Source organism: Rhea americana, unplaced genomic scaffold (assembly GCF_003343005.1).
Source record: "Rhea americana isolate MKP2758 unplaced genomic scaffold, rheAme1 scaffold_319, whole genome shotgun sequence".
Taxonomy (NCBI): Eukaryota; Metazoa; Chordata; class Aves; order Rheiformes; family Rheidae; genus Rhea; species Rhea americana.
In genome coordinates, this window is record NW_028186445.1 from 475,013 (window position 1) to 489,006 (window position 13,994).

At 62.1% G+C, this 13,994-nt stretch overlaps 1 protein-coding gene across 2 annotated transcripts; it reads left to right on the forward strand.

The window, feature by feature from the left end:
* Positions 1-2,120: 2,120 nt before the first annotated feature.
* JUP (junction plakoglobin) lies at positions 2,121-12,561 on the forward strand. Of its 2 annotated transcripts, none has more exons than XM_085310401.1 (14): positions 2,121-2,395; positions 3,493-3,743; positions 4,271-4,509; positions 5,076-5,277; positions 5,907-6,051; positions 6,763-6,866; positions 8,522-8,860; positions 9,296-9,451; positions 9,809-9,928; positions 10,136-10,286; positions 10,396-10,517; positions 10,771-10,810; positions 11,351-11,519; positions 11,680-12,561. In XM_085310401.1, exons 1-13 carry the CDS (start codon positions 2,173-2,175, stop codon positions 11,494-11,496), a joined length of 2,238 nt encoding a protein of 745 aa, XP_085166527.1. In that variant the 5' UTR covers positions 2,121-2,172; the 3' UTR covers positions 11,497-11,519; positions 11,680-12,561. The 2 variants fall into 2 exon arrangements, with proteins under 2 accessions (XP_085166527.1, XP_085166526.1); XM_085310400.1 differs by having other exon boundaries at positions 2,123-2,395; positions 3,490-3,743.
* The last annotated feature ends 1,433 nt before the right edge of the window (positions 12,562-13,994 follow it).

A 13,994-nucleotide genomic window follows, 5' to 3' on the forward strand; every position in this document is an offset into this window, starting at 1 on the left:
GCGCGAGCATCCCGGAGCCTCGCTGGTGTCGAGGGCGGCCGTGCCCTGGGAGAGGATTGCGGGCGGCTGTCGCTGGGCTGAGYGCAGCCCCGGGCGAGCGGACCTTCACCGCCTTACTGAAGGCCTCCCAGCAAGGCTCAAAGGTCCTTCGACCGTGGCGGCCRAGGTGGGGAAACTTGTTTCACCGAATACTGGTGCAGCGAGCCCGTAGCTGCGTCCTTGGTGCTGCCCGAAGGCTGTAGCACCTCCCGACTGGCCTCGGGGGCTCCCCTGGCCRGGCCCCCCGTGGCGAGCGGCAGCACCCGTGCAGGGAGTGGAGCAGAGCCGGGCTTGCCGCTCGCCCCCGGCGCCGTGCGTCACCCAGCTTGCTGCTGCGCCAAACGGAAAACCCAGCTCCGGCCCGCGCCCTGCCGTGGGAATAAGCTGCCTCCAGTGGCTTCCATTAGCGGGTCTCTCCCTTGTCTCTTCCCGCCCTATAAACATGCATTATGCACGACCCATTAAAGCTGGRGCGTCCTTAGTGGGCGCGAGCTGCTGCTTTATAGCTCGGGGTCGCGCTGGCCGGAGCAGCGCCCTGCAGCGCTCCGGGGAGCGTCGCTCCAGCCGGGGCACCGCGCCGTCCCCGCGGGTCCCGGCGCCCCGCGTGGCCCGCGCTGCCCCGGGCTCCCGCTCTCCTCCTCGCGGGGTTGCTCTGCTCCGGTGCACGCTGGGTCCCTGCCTCCGCCCAGCTCGCGCTCAGCAGGAGTGAATTTCCGTACCTGGGCTCGGGCGGTTTCCCTGCGAGCGCTGGCGCGGCTGCTCCTTGGGAACAGCCCGCAGCGCTGGGGCGAGCCGCGCCAAGCCCGTGCGCGCCGCGCCGGCCCCGGCGCTCTGCGCAATCCGCGTCCTCGGCCACCACCCGACGCCCTGACTCAGCCGCCGGCGTCGAGGGGGGGCCCGGGGCTCCCCGGCCGGGGCCGTCCGTCCCGGGGCTGCGGTGCACGGGATGCGCTGCTCGCTCCGGGAGGATGCCGGGGTCCGCAGCCCTCTTACCGCCGCGACCGGCCCGGCCGCGGGCTGGGTCCGCCCCGGGCGGGAGCGGAGCCGCGGGCCGGCGGCCGCCCTGCTGCAGCCTGTTGCATGAATCAGTGCTTGGTGGAGGTGGTAATTACGCCTCTGTTTGGAAACGCCGCTGCTCCCAGCTGCCGCGGCTGCAACGCCGCTGCTGCTCCCTTCGCTCTTATCGAGTCTGAAACTCTGACTCATCCCTCCACCCCCCGCGCCGCGGGGGGAGAGGTGCCGGCGGCGCCCGGGATGCCTCCCCCGGCGGCAGGACCTGGGTGCGCTCGCTGGCCGGGGACGCGCAGCGCTGCAGCTCTCGCCTGCCCCGGGGAGCTCGTGTGGGCTTTAGCCCTCCCTCGCCCTTCCTCCCCGAAATTCCCCAAACGGGAACGAGAAGAACCCAGCCCTGCTCTGAAATGGACCTCGACCCGTCTGCCCTCATTCCTGATCGCGGCCGGCTCGGCTCCGCCGTGCCCGGGAGGCGCGAGAGCGCTCTGGGGCTGCCGCAGGGTGCAGAAATCCCGCCTTGCTCCCGCGGGCTGGGGGGGGCCGCGGCTGAGCTGCCTCCTTTGCTCTGCCCGAAACCCGGGCCGGGGCCTGCCGGTGCTGGGGTCGGAGCCGCAGGCGATCCCTGCGCGCCGGCACCCCGGGGTGCTGCTGCTCGGCGCGGGCCGGGGAGCGCCCGCCCCCGGCTCCCTCTGGTTATTTTTAGTTGCGCTAGGAGCGTCCCAGAAGGACCTCTGGAGGGTCGGTTTACTCTTGGAGCCCGAGCCCTGCGGCTGTGCTCGGCTCCGCCGGCAGCTCCGTCTCCGGAAGCCGGTCTTTAAAAAGCTCCGGGGGCGGGTGGTGCCCCCCTGCCTCCGCCGCGGGCGCCGGCTGCCCTCGGCCCGCGGCACTTGCAGCCGCCGTTCGTGTCTGAACACGAGCAGCGAAGTGCTGAGCTGTGGGTTCGTCATCTCGGGGGAGGAGGGGGGGGCAGATAGCGATCTGCTCGTGGGCTGCGCCGGGGCAGGCTGCGCTCAGCTGCAGCGGGCACTGAGAAGAGGGGTAGGAAAGTGCCTGTGGCGGCCCGGGCTCCGGCTTCGCCGGAGGCGTACGTAACCTCTGCCCTCCCCGCCCCGCAGAGCAGCCATGGAGGTGATGAACATGATGGAGCAGCCGATCAAGGTGACGGAGTGGCAGCAAACCTACACTTACGACTCGGGCATCCATTCCGGCGTCAACACCCAGGTGCCCTCCGTCAGCAGCAAGTGCATCGGGGACGATGACGAGGTCTAYGGCAAGCAGTACACCATCAAGAAGACTACCACGAGCTACTGCCAGGGAGGGGGCCAGGGCCAGAGCCAAGCACAAGGTAGGGGCTGCGGGGCTCGGGGTGCTGAGCGGGCGCGGGGCTCGTCCGCGGGCTCAGCTGCTCGCTTCCTGCCTTCTTTCACCTCCCCCACAAACTCTCCCGTGGCCTGTGCTTACTGTGCTCGTTCTGGGCACTCCTCCACGGAGCCTTCCACACCCTGGGAGTTGTTGCTGCTTAAAATACACTCCCTCCTGTCCTCCTTCCCCTGCGCTCAAAGGCTCTCGCGCCGAGGCGGCGCGCAGCCAGCCCGCACCAGTGCTGAGCTGTGCACGCGCATCCAAGCACGCCGGTCGGCTGGCTTGAGATAGGATCATCTGATCCCAGCCCACGGATCAGTTGTCTGTTCTGCTACCTGCCCGCTCAGGAAACCTGTCTCGGCACAGCTTGCAAACTTGTTGGCATATGCCATAAATCCCTAATGGCTGTCCCATCTTTTTCCGCTGCTCCCTTTCCTCTGCTGCTAGGGCAAAGCAGTGGGAGGTGCAACCCTAGATGCTTCCCCTAGGTTTACCTCTTGACTAGAGCAACTCAACCCTCTTTCACTTCTGAGGTTTCTCCTTGAGGAAGGGGCCCTGGAAAGCTTAAGTGCCAGCTCCCGTGGGGAGGCAGAGCCCTGTGGAGAAGAGCGAGCCCTCCTGRGCCGCGCGTGGTCCTTGCTCCGCGTGCCGAGGTGGGAACTGCGGGGCTGCACCAGGGACACTATTGAACTACTCCAGGTGCCTGGCTACAGCCGCTCTGCCCCTCTGGGCTTCATTTGTCCCAACAGCCTCAAGGGGGAAGGCCTCCGTATCCTTTTCCTAATCCCTAATGCCATCTGGTCCCAAATTGCCAGTACCCTTAGCTTTTTAATTAACGGGCCTTGTGTGACGATTGCTTAATCATGCTGCCTAATTGAGTGTTGTCTTATCTCTGCGTTGCCGTATCTGTTTACACTTTGAAGCTCTGGCTCCTTGCAGAGCGTGCTGGGACTGCTGACGTTGCCCGTGTCATTGTGCTACGCTCTTGCTCAGCTAATTGAAATTAGGAAGCAGCGCTGGGAACACTCCTCAAGGAGAGTCAGGAGTCTAACGCTGCCTGCCTGGCTCTCTCTGCAGCAGATATGGAGGCTCAGCTGGCCATGACCCGGGCCCAGCGTGTCCGGGCGGCCATGTACCCCGAGACCGTGGAGGATCGCTCCCTGCTCATCACCACCCAGATAGAGGGGCAGCAGACCAACGTGCAGCGCCTGGCAGAGCCCTCGCAGATGCTGAAATCTGCCATCGTGCACCTGATCAACTACCAGGACGATGCGGAGCTGGCCACCCGTGCGATCCCAGAGCTCACCAAGCTGCTCAACGACGAGGACCCGGTAAGGAAGAGCGTTTTGCTTGAGCATGTCTCTGGGCTTCCCACTGCTGGGGCAGGCTTTCCCAGMCACAGCACCACAGCCAGGCTGTTTTCCTGGGGTCCACTACCACGTGCTGCTCTGACTTGGCGTTCATGACCCTGGCTTCACTCCRACACCGAGAGCTTCTCGCCTGCTCCAGATCCCTGACCCTCTGCTCTCCTGTTTCCCATCCCKGCGGAGCACATGTATACTGTAGTCCTATCCGTACGCTGCCTGCTGCTGCTAACTGCAACGTAGTTCCTGGAGCAACGTGGATGAGGGTTGTTAAAAATAGCAGCCCTCAAACACGCTGGCAGTGCAGGCTGTGCTGCTTGAATGCCACCTTTCCCAGCAGGGCAGCTAGGATGCAAGGCAGTCCTGACCTAGGTCTTGCCTGGTGGGGCAGGGACCCTTATGCGCCCGGGGGGCTGTTTTGGGACACACATCTCTGCTGTAGTGGGCAGAAGCGGGACCCTCTCCAACCCACTGACTTCTCTCACCGACCCCAGGTGGTTGTCAGCAAAGCGGCCATGATCGTGAACCAGCTCTCCAAGAAGGAGGCGTCCCGCCGTGCCCTGATGCAGTCACCGCAGATTGTGGCAGCCGTGGTGCGCACCATGCAGAACACCAGTGACCTGGACACAGCCCGCTGCACCACCAGCATCCTGCACAACCTCTCGCACCACCGCGAGGGCCTACTCTCCATCTTCAAATCCGGTGGCATCCCAGCCCTTGTCAGGATGCTCAGGTGCGGGGAAGCAGGCAGGGAGCCTGGTGTGGCCTCTGGGGTGTCCCTGAGGGGATGGTAGAGCTGAAATGCCCCTCTTTACCTTGTTGAAAGCCCCGTGGGGGTGGTTCCATGGTGCCCCATGATCTGGGGCAGAAGGCTTGTGTAGAGTGAGATGTACCTAGACTTGGGTCTGTTGTCTCCACTCATGCCAAAACAAGGATGKGGGAGACCTTGAGCCTATTTAAACTGGGTGTCTGCTGAGTTTGGAGATTGTATGGATGCAGGAGAAAGAGAGCAGCTCCTCACTTTGCATTGTCCGTGAGGTGATGCCCAGAGACTTGGGCTCAGTCTYTGCTGTGTTTCAAGGAGGAGATGCTCCTTTCACAGAGACGTTCCTCAGCAACCCTGGGGCTGCAAGGCATGGCAGTGCTGCACACCATCTGCACCCCAAGAGGAACATGGGGACCTGCTGGAAGTCCCTTAGTGGGACATGCCATGTGCGGCTCTTGGCAGCCCTCAGGGCCATGCTTGCGGTGTGGTGAGCCCAGAGGCAGCTGACGTGGTTCTGTGCTGCCTGCCTGCAGCTCACCAGTCGAGTCGGTCCTCTTCTATGCCATCACCACCCTGCACAACCTGCTGCTGTACCAGGAAGGGGCCAAGATGGCTGTGCGCCTCGCTGATGGCCTGCAGAAAATGGTTCCCCTGCTCAACAAGAACAACCCCAAGTTCCTTGCTATCACCACCGACTGCCTTCAGCTCCTTGCCTATGGGAACCAGGAGAGTAAGGTGAGCCTGGCCTCCCTTGGATGGCTGTCTGCCTTGGCAACGCCGGGGGCTGCTGAAAGAGGGAAGGATGGAGGTGGCTGCCTCCTGGCAGCGGCTGGAAGTTGAGCAGTTAGGTTGTCTGCAATGCTGTCACATCCAGCTTCCCGCAGGTGGAATGTCCCTGAAAGCGTAGACTGTCCCAGTCCAGCCTGTAAATCAGCTCAGCTGGGTTTCTCCCACCACTGCTCCAGGCAACATCTCTATCTTTGTTCTTAGGCTGTTTCTCTTCTTCCTACATACTATTCGTTCCAGCCTCCCCTGGCTGCAGTGAGGTCRGGTCCCAGTGATGYTGCTCTGATGCTGTTTGTGGCGGARGGCCAATGCTGCCTGTCCTGCCTGGGGCAGTGGGACAAGGGATGGCTCTGCAAGGGGCCCTTTTGGCTGGGGAGGAGGAGAGTGTTCAGTGCCAATGCATGGCCAYGGTAGAGACAAACTGAAGTGCTCCTGTATGCAGAGAAGTTGGACCTCTTGCCTGACTTGCATCCTAACTAGCACAAGCTGGAGAAACTGGCCTAATGTTCCCAGGAGCCATGCTCAGAGCTCTGCCAGAGTTGCCATGTGCCCCAGCCCTGGCTTCTTTTGTCTTGCAGCTGATTATTTTGGCCAACGGAGGACCCCAAGCCCTGGTGCAGATCATGCGCAGCTATAACTACGAGAAGCTGCTCTGGACCACAAGCCGGGTGCTTAAGGTGCTGTCGGTGTGTCCCAGCAACAAGCCTGCCATCGTTGAGGCAGGTAAGGGAGGTGCTGGGGGTGCTGCTACTGCAGAGATATTGTCTGCGGCCTCCTTGCAAAGCAAATGGGTGGATGATGGTGGTTTAAGGATGATGTGGTTGAGAATATCAGGCCCCCCTGAGGCTGCTCTCCAGGGCGCGCTTTGGGCAGGACCCCAGAGCTATGGGCTCTGACCTCGTCCTCCTGCAGCTCTCGTTGGCCCTGCCTGCACTTGCCACTAGCCCTGATGTGGTGTACTGACCATCCTCCTGGCCCTGCTTGCTCCCTGCCCCTGTGGGCGCAGAGTGGCCAGGGGAGACCCTAAGGTCTCCTGTTGTGGAGAAGTCCAAGGGATGACTGTCTTACCTCATTCAAATGGCCAAGAGCTAGTGCTATCTCAGCTGATACGTAAGACACGTTGCAGTGCCTTGTGCAGCCCAGTAAAACCACCTGTGTGCGGCCCGGTGTCTTGCTTTAAAAGCCTGTCGAGAGACTTTCCTGAGACGGTGTGGGCGGCAGCTGGTCCTGCTGGCCAGCAGGGAGCTGTCTTCCTGCACTGTATTTAGCCTCAGCTGAACGAGGTTACTTTGTGCGTTGGAGGCATCAGCCAAGTGGTATCCAGCCTACACTTGCCATGCAAAGACCTRCTGTTGCTCCCTTTTCCTGTGTGCTGGGGAAGCTTTGCATGTTTGGGTATTTATAGATGAGCTGGGTGTCTTGTTTTCCCGACAGGCGGCATGCAGGCTTTGGGCAAGCACCTGACCAGCTCCAGCCCCAGGCTGGTACAGAACTGTCTCTGGACCCTGAGAAACCTTTCCGATGTGGCTACCAAACAGGTGAGTGCCGGATCCATAGTTGTGCTTCAACACAGGTTTTTGGAGAGCCTCTCGGCCACAGCCGGGGACTGGGCCAGTCTGCCGGGCGCCCCAGGCATGCCCCCCTACGCTGAGCCGCTTGCTGATGCCAGAGTAGGAAATCCAAAGTGCTGTCCTCACCTTCAAATCCCTGTGAGCTGCCGGCTGCAGCGGCACGCTTGCCCTGCGGAAGTGGGGGATTGGTTGGAGTCGCGGGAGACTGCTCCCTGCCCACGGCTGTTCCCACGCCGGCTGGCTGCGTCACGGCGCTGTCAGCGCTCCTGTCGTGTCCCCGTCTGGAGGACGAGGCCACCAGCAGTTCTGCTCACGCACTCAGCACGGCATCGCTGGGGCTGCTGTTTGCTCTGACTCACAGGAGCCTCTGCCAGACTCTTCTGGCAGGCACTCACTCTCTGCCTGACTCCTTCCCCAGCGAGGGAGCTGCTATCGCAGCACAGATGCAGTGGGAGCCGTGGGACACGGTGCAGGGGCTGGGTGGCAGCCGGCTGCGACGGTGGCTCGGAGCTCTGCTCCGGGGCTGCCCTTCCCATCCCTTCACCGCCTCCTGATGTGTTCCCCATGTGGTGCTTGGGCTGCATCTTTGCACAGATTAGCGCCTGATGCAGCATGGAAACTATTTGTGCTTGTGTTGGAAGGCATGTAACTCGGTCCCCTGGCTCCGCAGAGAGCGAGGGGAGGATGCAGCCGTGTCGCCTTTAACTCCTTCCTGGCCCTGCCCACGCTGCTCGCGGCTGCCTGTGCAGCTGCGATCTTCGTCGCGCTGACCCCAGGATTGTTCAGGGAGCACTGGCTTCTCACGCTGCTCTGAGCAGCTGGAGGTTGTATTGTTTGCATGCTTCCAGCAGGGAAAACCTGGTGGAGTTATTAAACTCTAAGTAAAGCTACACATGTCTGGAGCGCCTGTCACTCACGCGCTCCAAAAAATGCAGAGAAATAGCCGTGGTTACATGAGCCTGGAGGACTGGGATTCTTGTGCTGGGAAAGGCTGCGGTGAGYGAGGTTTCCCTGTGACCAGTAACCCTGCCTGGACGCGAACAATTGGCCTTTGGCATGGGGAAGGGGCCRGCTGGGGGCCGTGGGATTGTGCAAGCCCTCTGCGTGTTGAAATTTGGCAAGCTACAGGCCCAGACRACGGTGTCTTCTGGGCCTCGAAGGGAGGCTGGTTCCCAGAGAAAGGTCAGCAGCTGAACCGTAGTGCTGAGATGGGCAGATCTCCACGTGTCGCAGCTGGTTGCAAACRCCATCGCCCTGCCTTCGCTGCCTGCTCCGGCTCACAGAGTCGGAGGAGAGCAGTGGGGCAGGGGCAGAGGGGAACCCGGTGCCTTCCTGGGAGGGCTTCGAGGGGGGTGCATGGGGCTGGGGTCTGCAGCAAGGAGCTGTGTGAGCTCACGCAACTGCAGGTGCATGCTTGGATCTCCAGGGAGATGGAGTCCGGTTTGGGAGGAGGAACATGTATTTGGGGGTAGATCCTCTGACTGGTGAAAGGAGCCATCCTTGCAGGAGGGGAGCTCCTTCTCCCTGGCACAGGGCATTCTCCCCATACAAAGGGGAAAGTGGCTCTGATGCCCCATGCCCAGGAGGGGCAGAGCTCTGACCTCCTGTCCCTGCTCCTGCAGGAGGGCCTGGATGGCGTCCTCAAGATCCTGGTCAACCAGCTGAGCTCCGATGATGTGAACGTGCTGACCTGTGCCACTGGCACCCTCTCCAACCTGACCTGCAACAACAGCAAGAACAAGACCCTGGTGACACAGTCTAATGGGGTGGAGGCCCTGATTCACACCATCCTGCGGGCGGGCGACAAGGAGGACATCACTGAGCCGGCCGTGTGCGCTCTCCGGCACCTCACCAGCCGGCACCCCGAGGCTGAGATGGCGCAGAACTCCGTGCGGCTCAACTACGGCATCCCCGCTATCGTCAAGCTCCTCAACCAGCCCAACCAGTGGCCACTGGTCAAAGTAAGAGGCTTGTGGGCTTGGAGRCAAGGGGAACCCAGCGGCTGGACTTGAGAGAGCCCCTCGGCTGCTGGTCTGTGGCAGGGGTGCATTGCTCGTTGTGGTGCTCAGCTGGGTTTGCAGCTGGTGCTGTGCGTGGAGCCCGCTTTGGCTGCTGCTATTGCAGCCATGGGCTCCTCCTCGTAGGGCTGCGTCCTTGATGGTGGCTAATGGGAGGAAATTGCTCATGCTCTGCTGCTTACTGAAATCAATATTTGCCCCCGGCCTCCTCCACAGGGAGGGAGGCGGATCCGGTGCTGGAGCGCAGTGGGGCTGCAGGAAGCTGAAGTCAGCGCGTGCCGCGCGGAGGGGGATGGGCCCGGGCTGAGACCGGCATTAAGAGCTCCTGCAGGGTCCTGCCCAGCTCGAGATGAATCTCTCCTTCCTCTCCTCTTCCAGGCTACTATAGGTYTGATCCGCAACCTGGCCCTGTGTCCGGCCAACCATGCCCCGCTCCAGGAGGCCGCCGTGATCCCGCGCCTTGTCCAGCTGCTGGTCAAGGCTCACCAGGATGCTCAGCGTCACGTAGCGGCAGGCACGCAGCAGCCGTACACAGTGAGTCCCAGCAGCAGGCTCTGCCAGGGCCCCTCTTCTCTGGTCCCAGTGTGGCCTGGCTCCCCCCAAAAACCAGCTGTCCCCCAGGGTGCTGCTGTGCAGCAGCCCTTCCTCTCCCACCCCTGTGGGTATCTGCACATCGCAGGAGCTCTGCCTGCCACGAGCAGCCCAGTGCCACTCGTGTTGCAGAGGAACAGCCACACAGTGACTGATCCCTGCCATGCTGGGGAATGCCAGCCCCATCCGCTGCCCCCTTCCTCCAGGACGGGCCAGCCTGTCCCCAAACTCAGGGTGGCACCGTGTGGGCGTGCCCTGCCTGCTGCCGCAGGCCCTGCCTGAGCGCTTGTCCCCTTGCAGGATGGAGTGAAGATGGAGGAGATCGTGGAGGGATGCACGGGAGCTCTGCATATCTTGGCCCGGGACCCCATGAACCGGATGGAGATCTTCCGGCTCAACACGATCCCGCTCTTTGTGCAGGTCAGGGGCTGGGGACAGGGAGGGCCGGGCTCCCGCCGGCCAGGGCTGTGCTGTGCCATGCCACCTCCTGCCTGGCAGCTCTGCGATGGGTTGGGGCCAGGCTGGCCATGGGGCTCGGCTGGCAGCGCCCGCGCGCGTCAGGCTGCATCAAGAATGCAGCAGCAGCCGCGCCGGCTGCTTCATGTTGCTGCTAATCTCTCCTGACAGCTCCTGTACTCGCCGGTGGAGAACATCCAGCGCGTGGCGGCTGGCGTGCTGTGCGAGCTGGCCCAGGACAAGGAGGCAGCAGATGCCATCGATGCTGAGGGGGCCTCAGCTCCGCTCATGGAGCTGCTGCACTCCAGGAACGAGGGGACGGGTGAGCGCAGCCGTGCTGTCGCACGCGGGGGGCCCGAGCGGGCGCTGGGCCGTCGGCAGCGAGTGAGCTGCAGGCAGGGAGGCTAAGGCTGCCTCCCTTCCCCCTGCAGCCACCTACGCAGCCGCCGTGCTCTTCCGAATCTCCGAGGACAAGAACCCCGACTACAGGAAGCGTGTGTCTGTGGAGCTCACCAACTCGCTCTTCAAGCACGACCCTGCAGCCTGGGAGGCGGTGAGCATCCCCCGCGGCACGGCCCTCCTGGGACAGCTCTGCCTCTAAAAGCTGCTCCCGCCACCTCGTCCTCCTGCCAGAGCTCCGGCCGGAGCAAACTGCCGGAGGTGGGAGGCGGCTGCAGCCTCGGCTCCGGCAGCCCTGGGTCGCGGTACCTGCTACCTGCGCTCCTGCAGCCGTGGGACGGGCATCGCGTACTCGCTGGGCGTCGTGCACGCGTGTCCCCCCCTTAAACTGTCGTCGTCTTTCGCAGGCTCAGAGCATGATCCCCATCAACGAGCCCTACTCGGACGGTGAGTACAGCGCGAGCTCTTCCAGCAGGATCCCCCCCCTGCTCCCCGTTCAGGCTCTGCGCTGGCAGGGCAAATGCGTCTTCTCACCAAAGCCGAGCTGATTTTAAATGCTCTTGACAAGTTGTCTTGGGCAGCTGCCAGTGACGTGCCAGCCAGGCCTGCCTTGGGATGCTCAGCCTGTCACTTGTGCGGGGCTGCCCCAGGCCGCGGCTCCTGTGCAGTCTTCCACGTCCTGGTGGACAGGGCCAGCCGGGGCGGGCAGTGGGCACCGGGGCTAAAAATGACMCGCGGGCACGAGGTGACCTGCCACGTGCCTTCCTATCTGAGCACCCTCAAGGCTTTCACCCGCTCCAGGGGGGCTGCGCCCTGCAGCCGCTGCTCTTTGTGCCTGGGCTGGCCCGGAGGTGCGGGGCAGGCGGACGGCGAACGGCCGTCGTGTCCCTTGCAGCGCCGCGGGGGGACCTGGGGGGCGGCTGAGTCCTGGCAGAGCCTCTCAGCGGCGTGGGCTGAGGTTGCTCCATGCCCCTTCTCCTCCGGCAGARCTGGACCCCGGCTACCGCCCCATGTACTCGGGTGACATCCCCCTGGACCCCATCGACATGCACATGGACATGGACGGCGACTACCCCATGGACGCCTACAGCGACGGCGTCCGGGCGCCCTTCGCGGACCACATGCTCGCCTAACCTGCCCTCAGGCCCTGCAGCAGGTAGAGGCGGCGCCTGCGTCCGTCCGGGGGCCGGGTGCTTCTCGCCGCCGCCTGCTCTCGCTGGCGAGCCCGGCAGCCGGGGGACGGCGCGCGGTGCCGGCGGCTCGGCACCTCCAAGACCCCTCGTCGTGTAACACAGCTCTCCCCTGCTGCGCTGCAGGTATTTTCCCTTTACAGAAGAGAGYGGCCCCAGAGCTGAGCATTCGCAAGAAGGGCTTGGAAGACAGAAGTGCCTGAGACGACAGACTTTTCCATTCCCACAAGAGGTTTTATTTTTCGATTTTTTWAATTTTTTTTTTCCTTCGCTGTGGGTCTGTGGAGAAGGTCCTTCCTCCTGGGACTGCTTCAAGCACCTACTGCTGCATCCAGCATCCAAGATACTGTTTCTGAAGCTTTAAAACACATGAATCCTGCATCATTATCGACCTTTCGTGGGCAAAATAGTCTTTTCTATAAATATATATTTCTTTTTTATTTTTAATATGGTGCCAACGGCTTTTGCTGTCTCTAAGTTTGTGCTTTCTAACTTCCCCAATATATCTTCTGTGTGTTAGTGTTCTAGAAAAGGAATCTAACATGGGGAAAAAGCCTTTGTTTTCTGTGAACTTGAACTTAATCAGATCAATCGAGAGTTTGCTGAAAACAAATGGTGCTATATCCCAGGACCTTCATTTTAGCCATCGGGATGTCTGCAGTTTAATTCTTTCCGATCAGCTGTTGGGGAGCTGACTTAGCGTAACTACCTGTCCTAACCGTAACGATAGAGGAGTGACTCCAGCATTAGGAACTGTGTCCTTGTACTGATCTTTGTTGCACATTTTAAGCTGTTTCCCTTCTTTTTGGTGAGTGGTGTGTTTCCGTCCCCTCTTCCCTTATCTAATGCAATTTTAAAAGAGGCTGTAGATCTGATGGTGGTTCAGTGCTTCAACTGGAAAGGGATGGACACTTACCCGAGCGTGGTTCAGGAATGGAAGATTTTATTATTTCTGTAAGTTGTTTTTGTATAGACCAAAGCAAAGAATAAAATAACCCCCCAGCCCTGTGTTGCAGTGAGCCTGTTCTTCCAGGGGCTCGGGCGAGGTCGCCGAAGCCCCTTCGGGAGCGGGGTTCGGCGGAGGCTGCGGACGGGTGCGAGCGTCCCCGGCGGCGGTGGGCATCGTGCCCTCGACCTCAGCAGAGGAAGACTCGACGCTTGGGCGAAACGACCTCCGCAGGTCCTGGGGGCCCGTGGCGGCCGGTCGGGTCCCGCGGGACGAGGCCGTGCCAGCRCGGGCTGCGGCGAGCCGATGCCGGCCGTCTGCAGCCCTGGTGCAAGACAGTAGCTAYGGCCAAGTCAGGGCATGCACCAAGTGGGCTTTTTGCCCTTCCCTCGCCCCGTCCCGTTGTGCTCGGTCGTTAGCACACTGACTCCATCCAGGCTTCTCCTCTGCTCTGTCAGGAGGTAAAAGCTCCCAGTAGTTAAGATGTTTGTTCATTAAGCAGCATCACTGGCATCTCTGCTGCTGTGCTGAGCTCATTTTAATGAGCTCTAGGGGATAAACACGCTTGTTGCAAAGCGAGCCTCGCTGATTGATAGAGCAAAAGCTGGATGGAGCTGCAAGAGGCTAAGTTAAAAAAAGTGATTTACTCCAGTCAGACCTAGTTGCCATCTTCGGAAGCCCTGCTGTAATAGCAGGAACAGATGGCAAAAGGAAATATTCTCAACTCAAATGCTAGCTCTGACAGCTGCTCCCTTTGAGAGCAGCGTGGAAGCGGAGCACGGTGCCAGCCTGGGCTCATGCTGGGAGATGGAAACTGTCTGCGTGCAAAGTTACCTGCAAACTTCGGGGCCGCCCATCTGCTCGGCGGCGGCGGCCTCCTCTCTCGCCCTCGGCAGCTCCGCAGGCGCTTCCCGGGGCCTCAGCCCGGAAAGACACAAGGGGCTGGGGGCAGCAATCGCCGGCAGCCTGCCGCCCCGGGCTGTCCCACAGCGCCCTTTGGGGCAGGAGGGCCCTGGAGTGAGCCGGGAGGTGGAAAACSAGCCGTCCCAGCGAGGCTGAGTGCGGAAGCAAGGGTGTGTTTTCCACCTGGGAGGGGCGACGGGAGGCGGCCCTGTCCCGGGCTCGGCCCCGCTCCCGCGGGGTTCACCGGGGGCCGCGTCCGCTCCTCGGACACGTCCCCGCCGCGGTGGGGAGTGGSTCACCGCGCGACGTCCGCTCTGCACCCGGGGTGCTGCAGCGGCTGCAGCTGCTCACCGAGGTACCTGCAAACGGGGCGGCGGCGGGCGAGAGCCCGGTCCCGGCCCCCCAGCTCCGAGCACTGCACCACGGCAAAGCCCCTTCCGCACCGCCGCTGCCAAGGCGCTAACCAGCCCGGCACGGCGGCTGCCAGCGCTCGGCGACGGGGGACGTGATCCAAGGGAGCCGGGAACAAAGCTGCGGCCCTTCCCGCTCGCTGTCGGCTTCAAACCCCAGCTCCGTCCCTGCACTTTTGCAC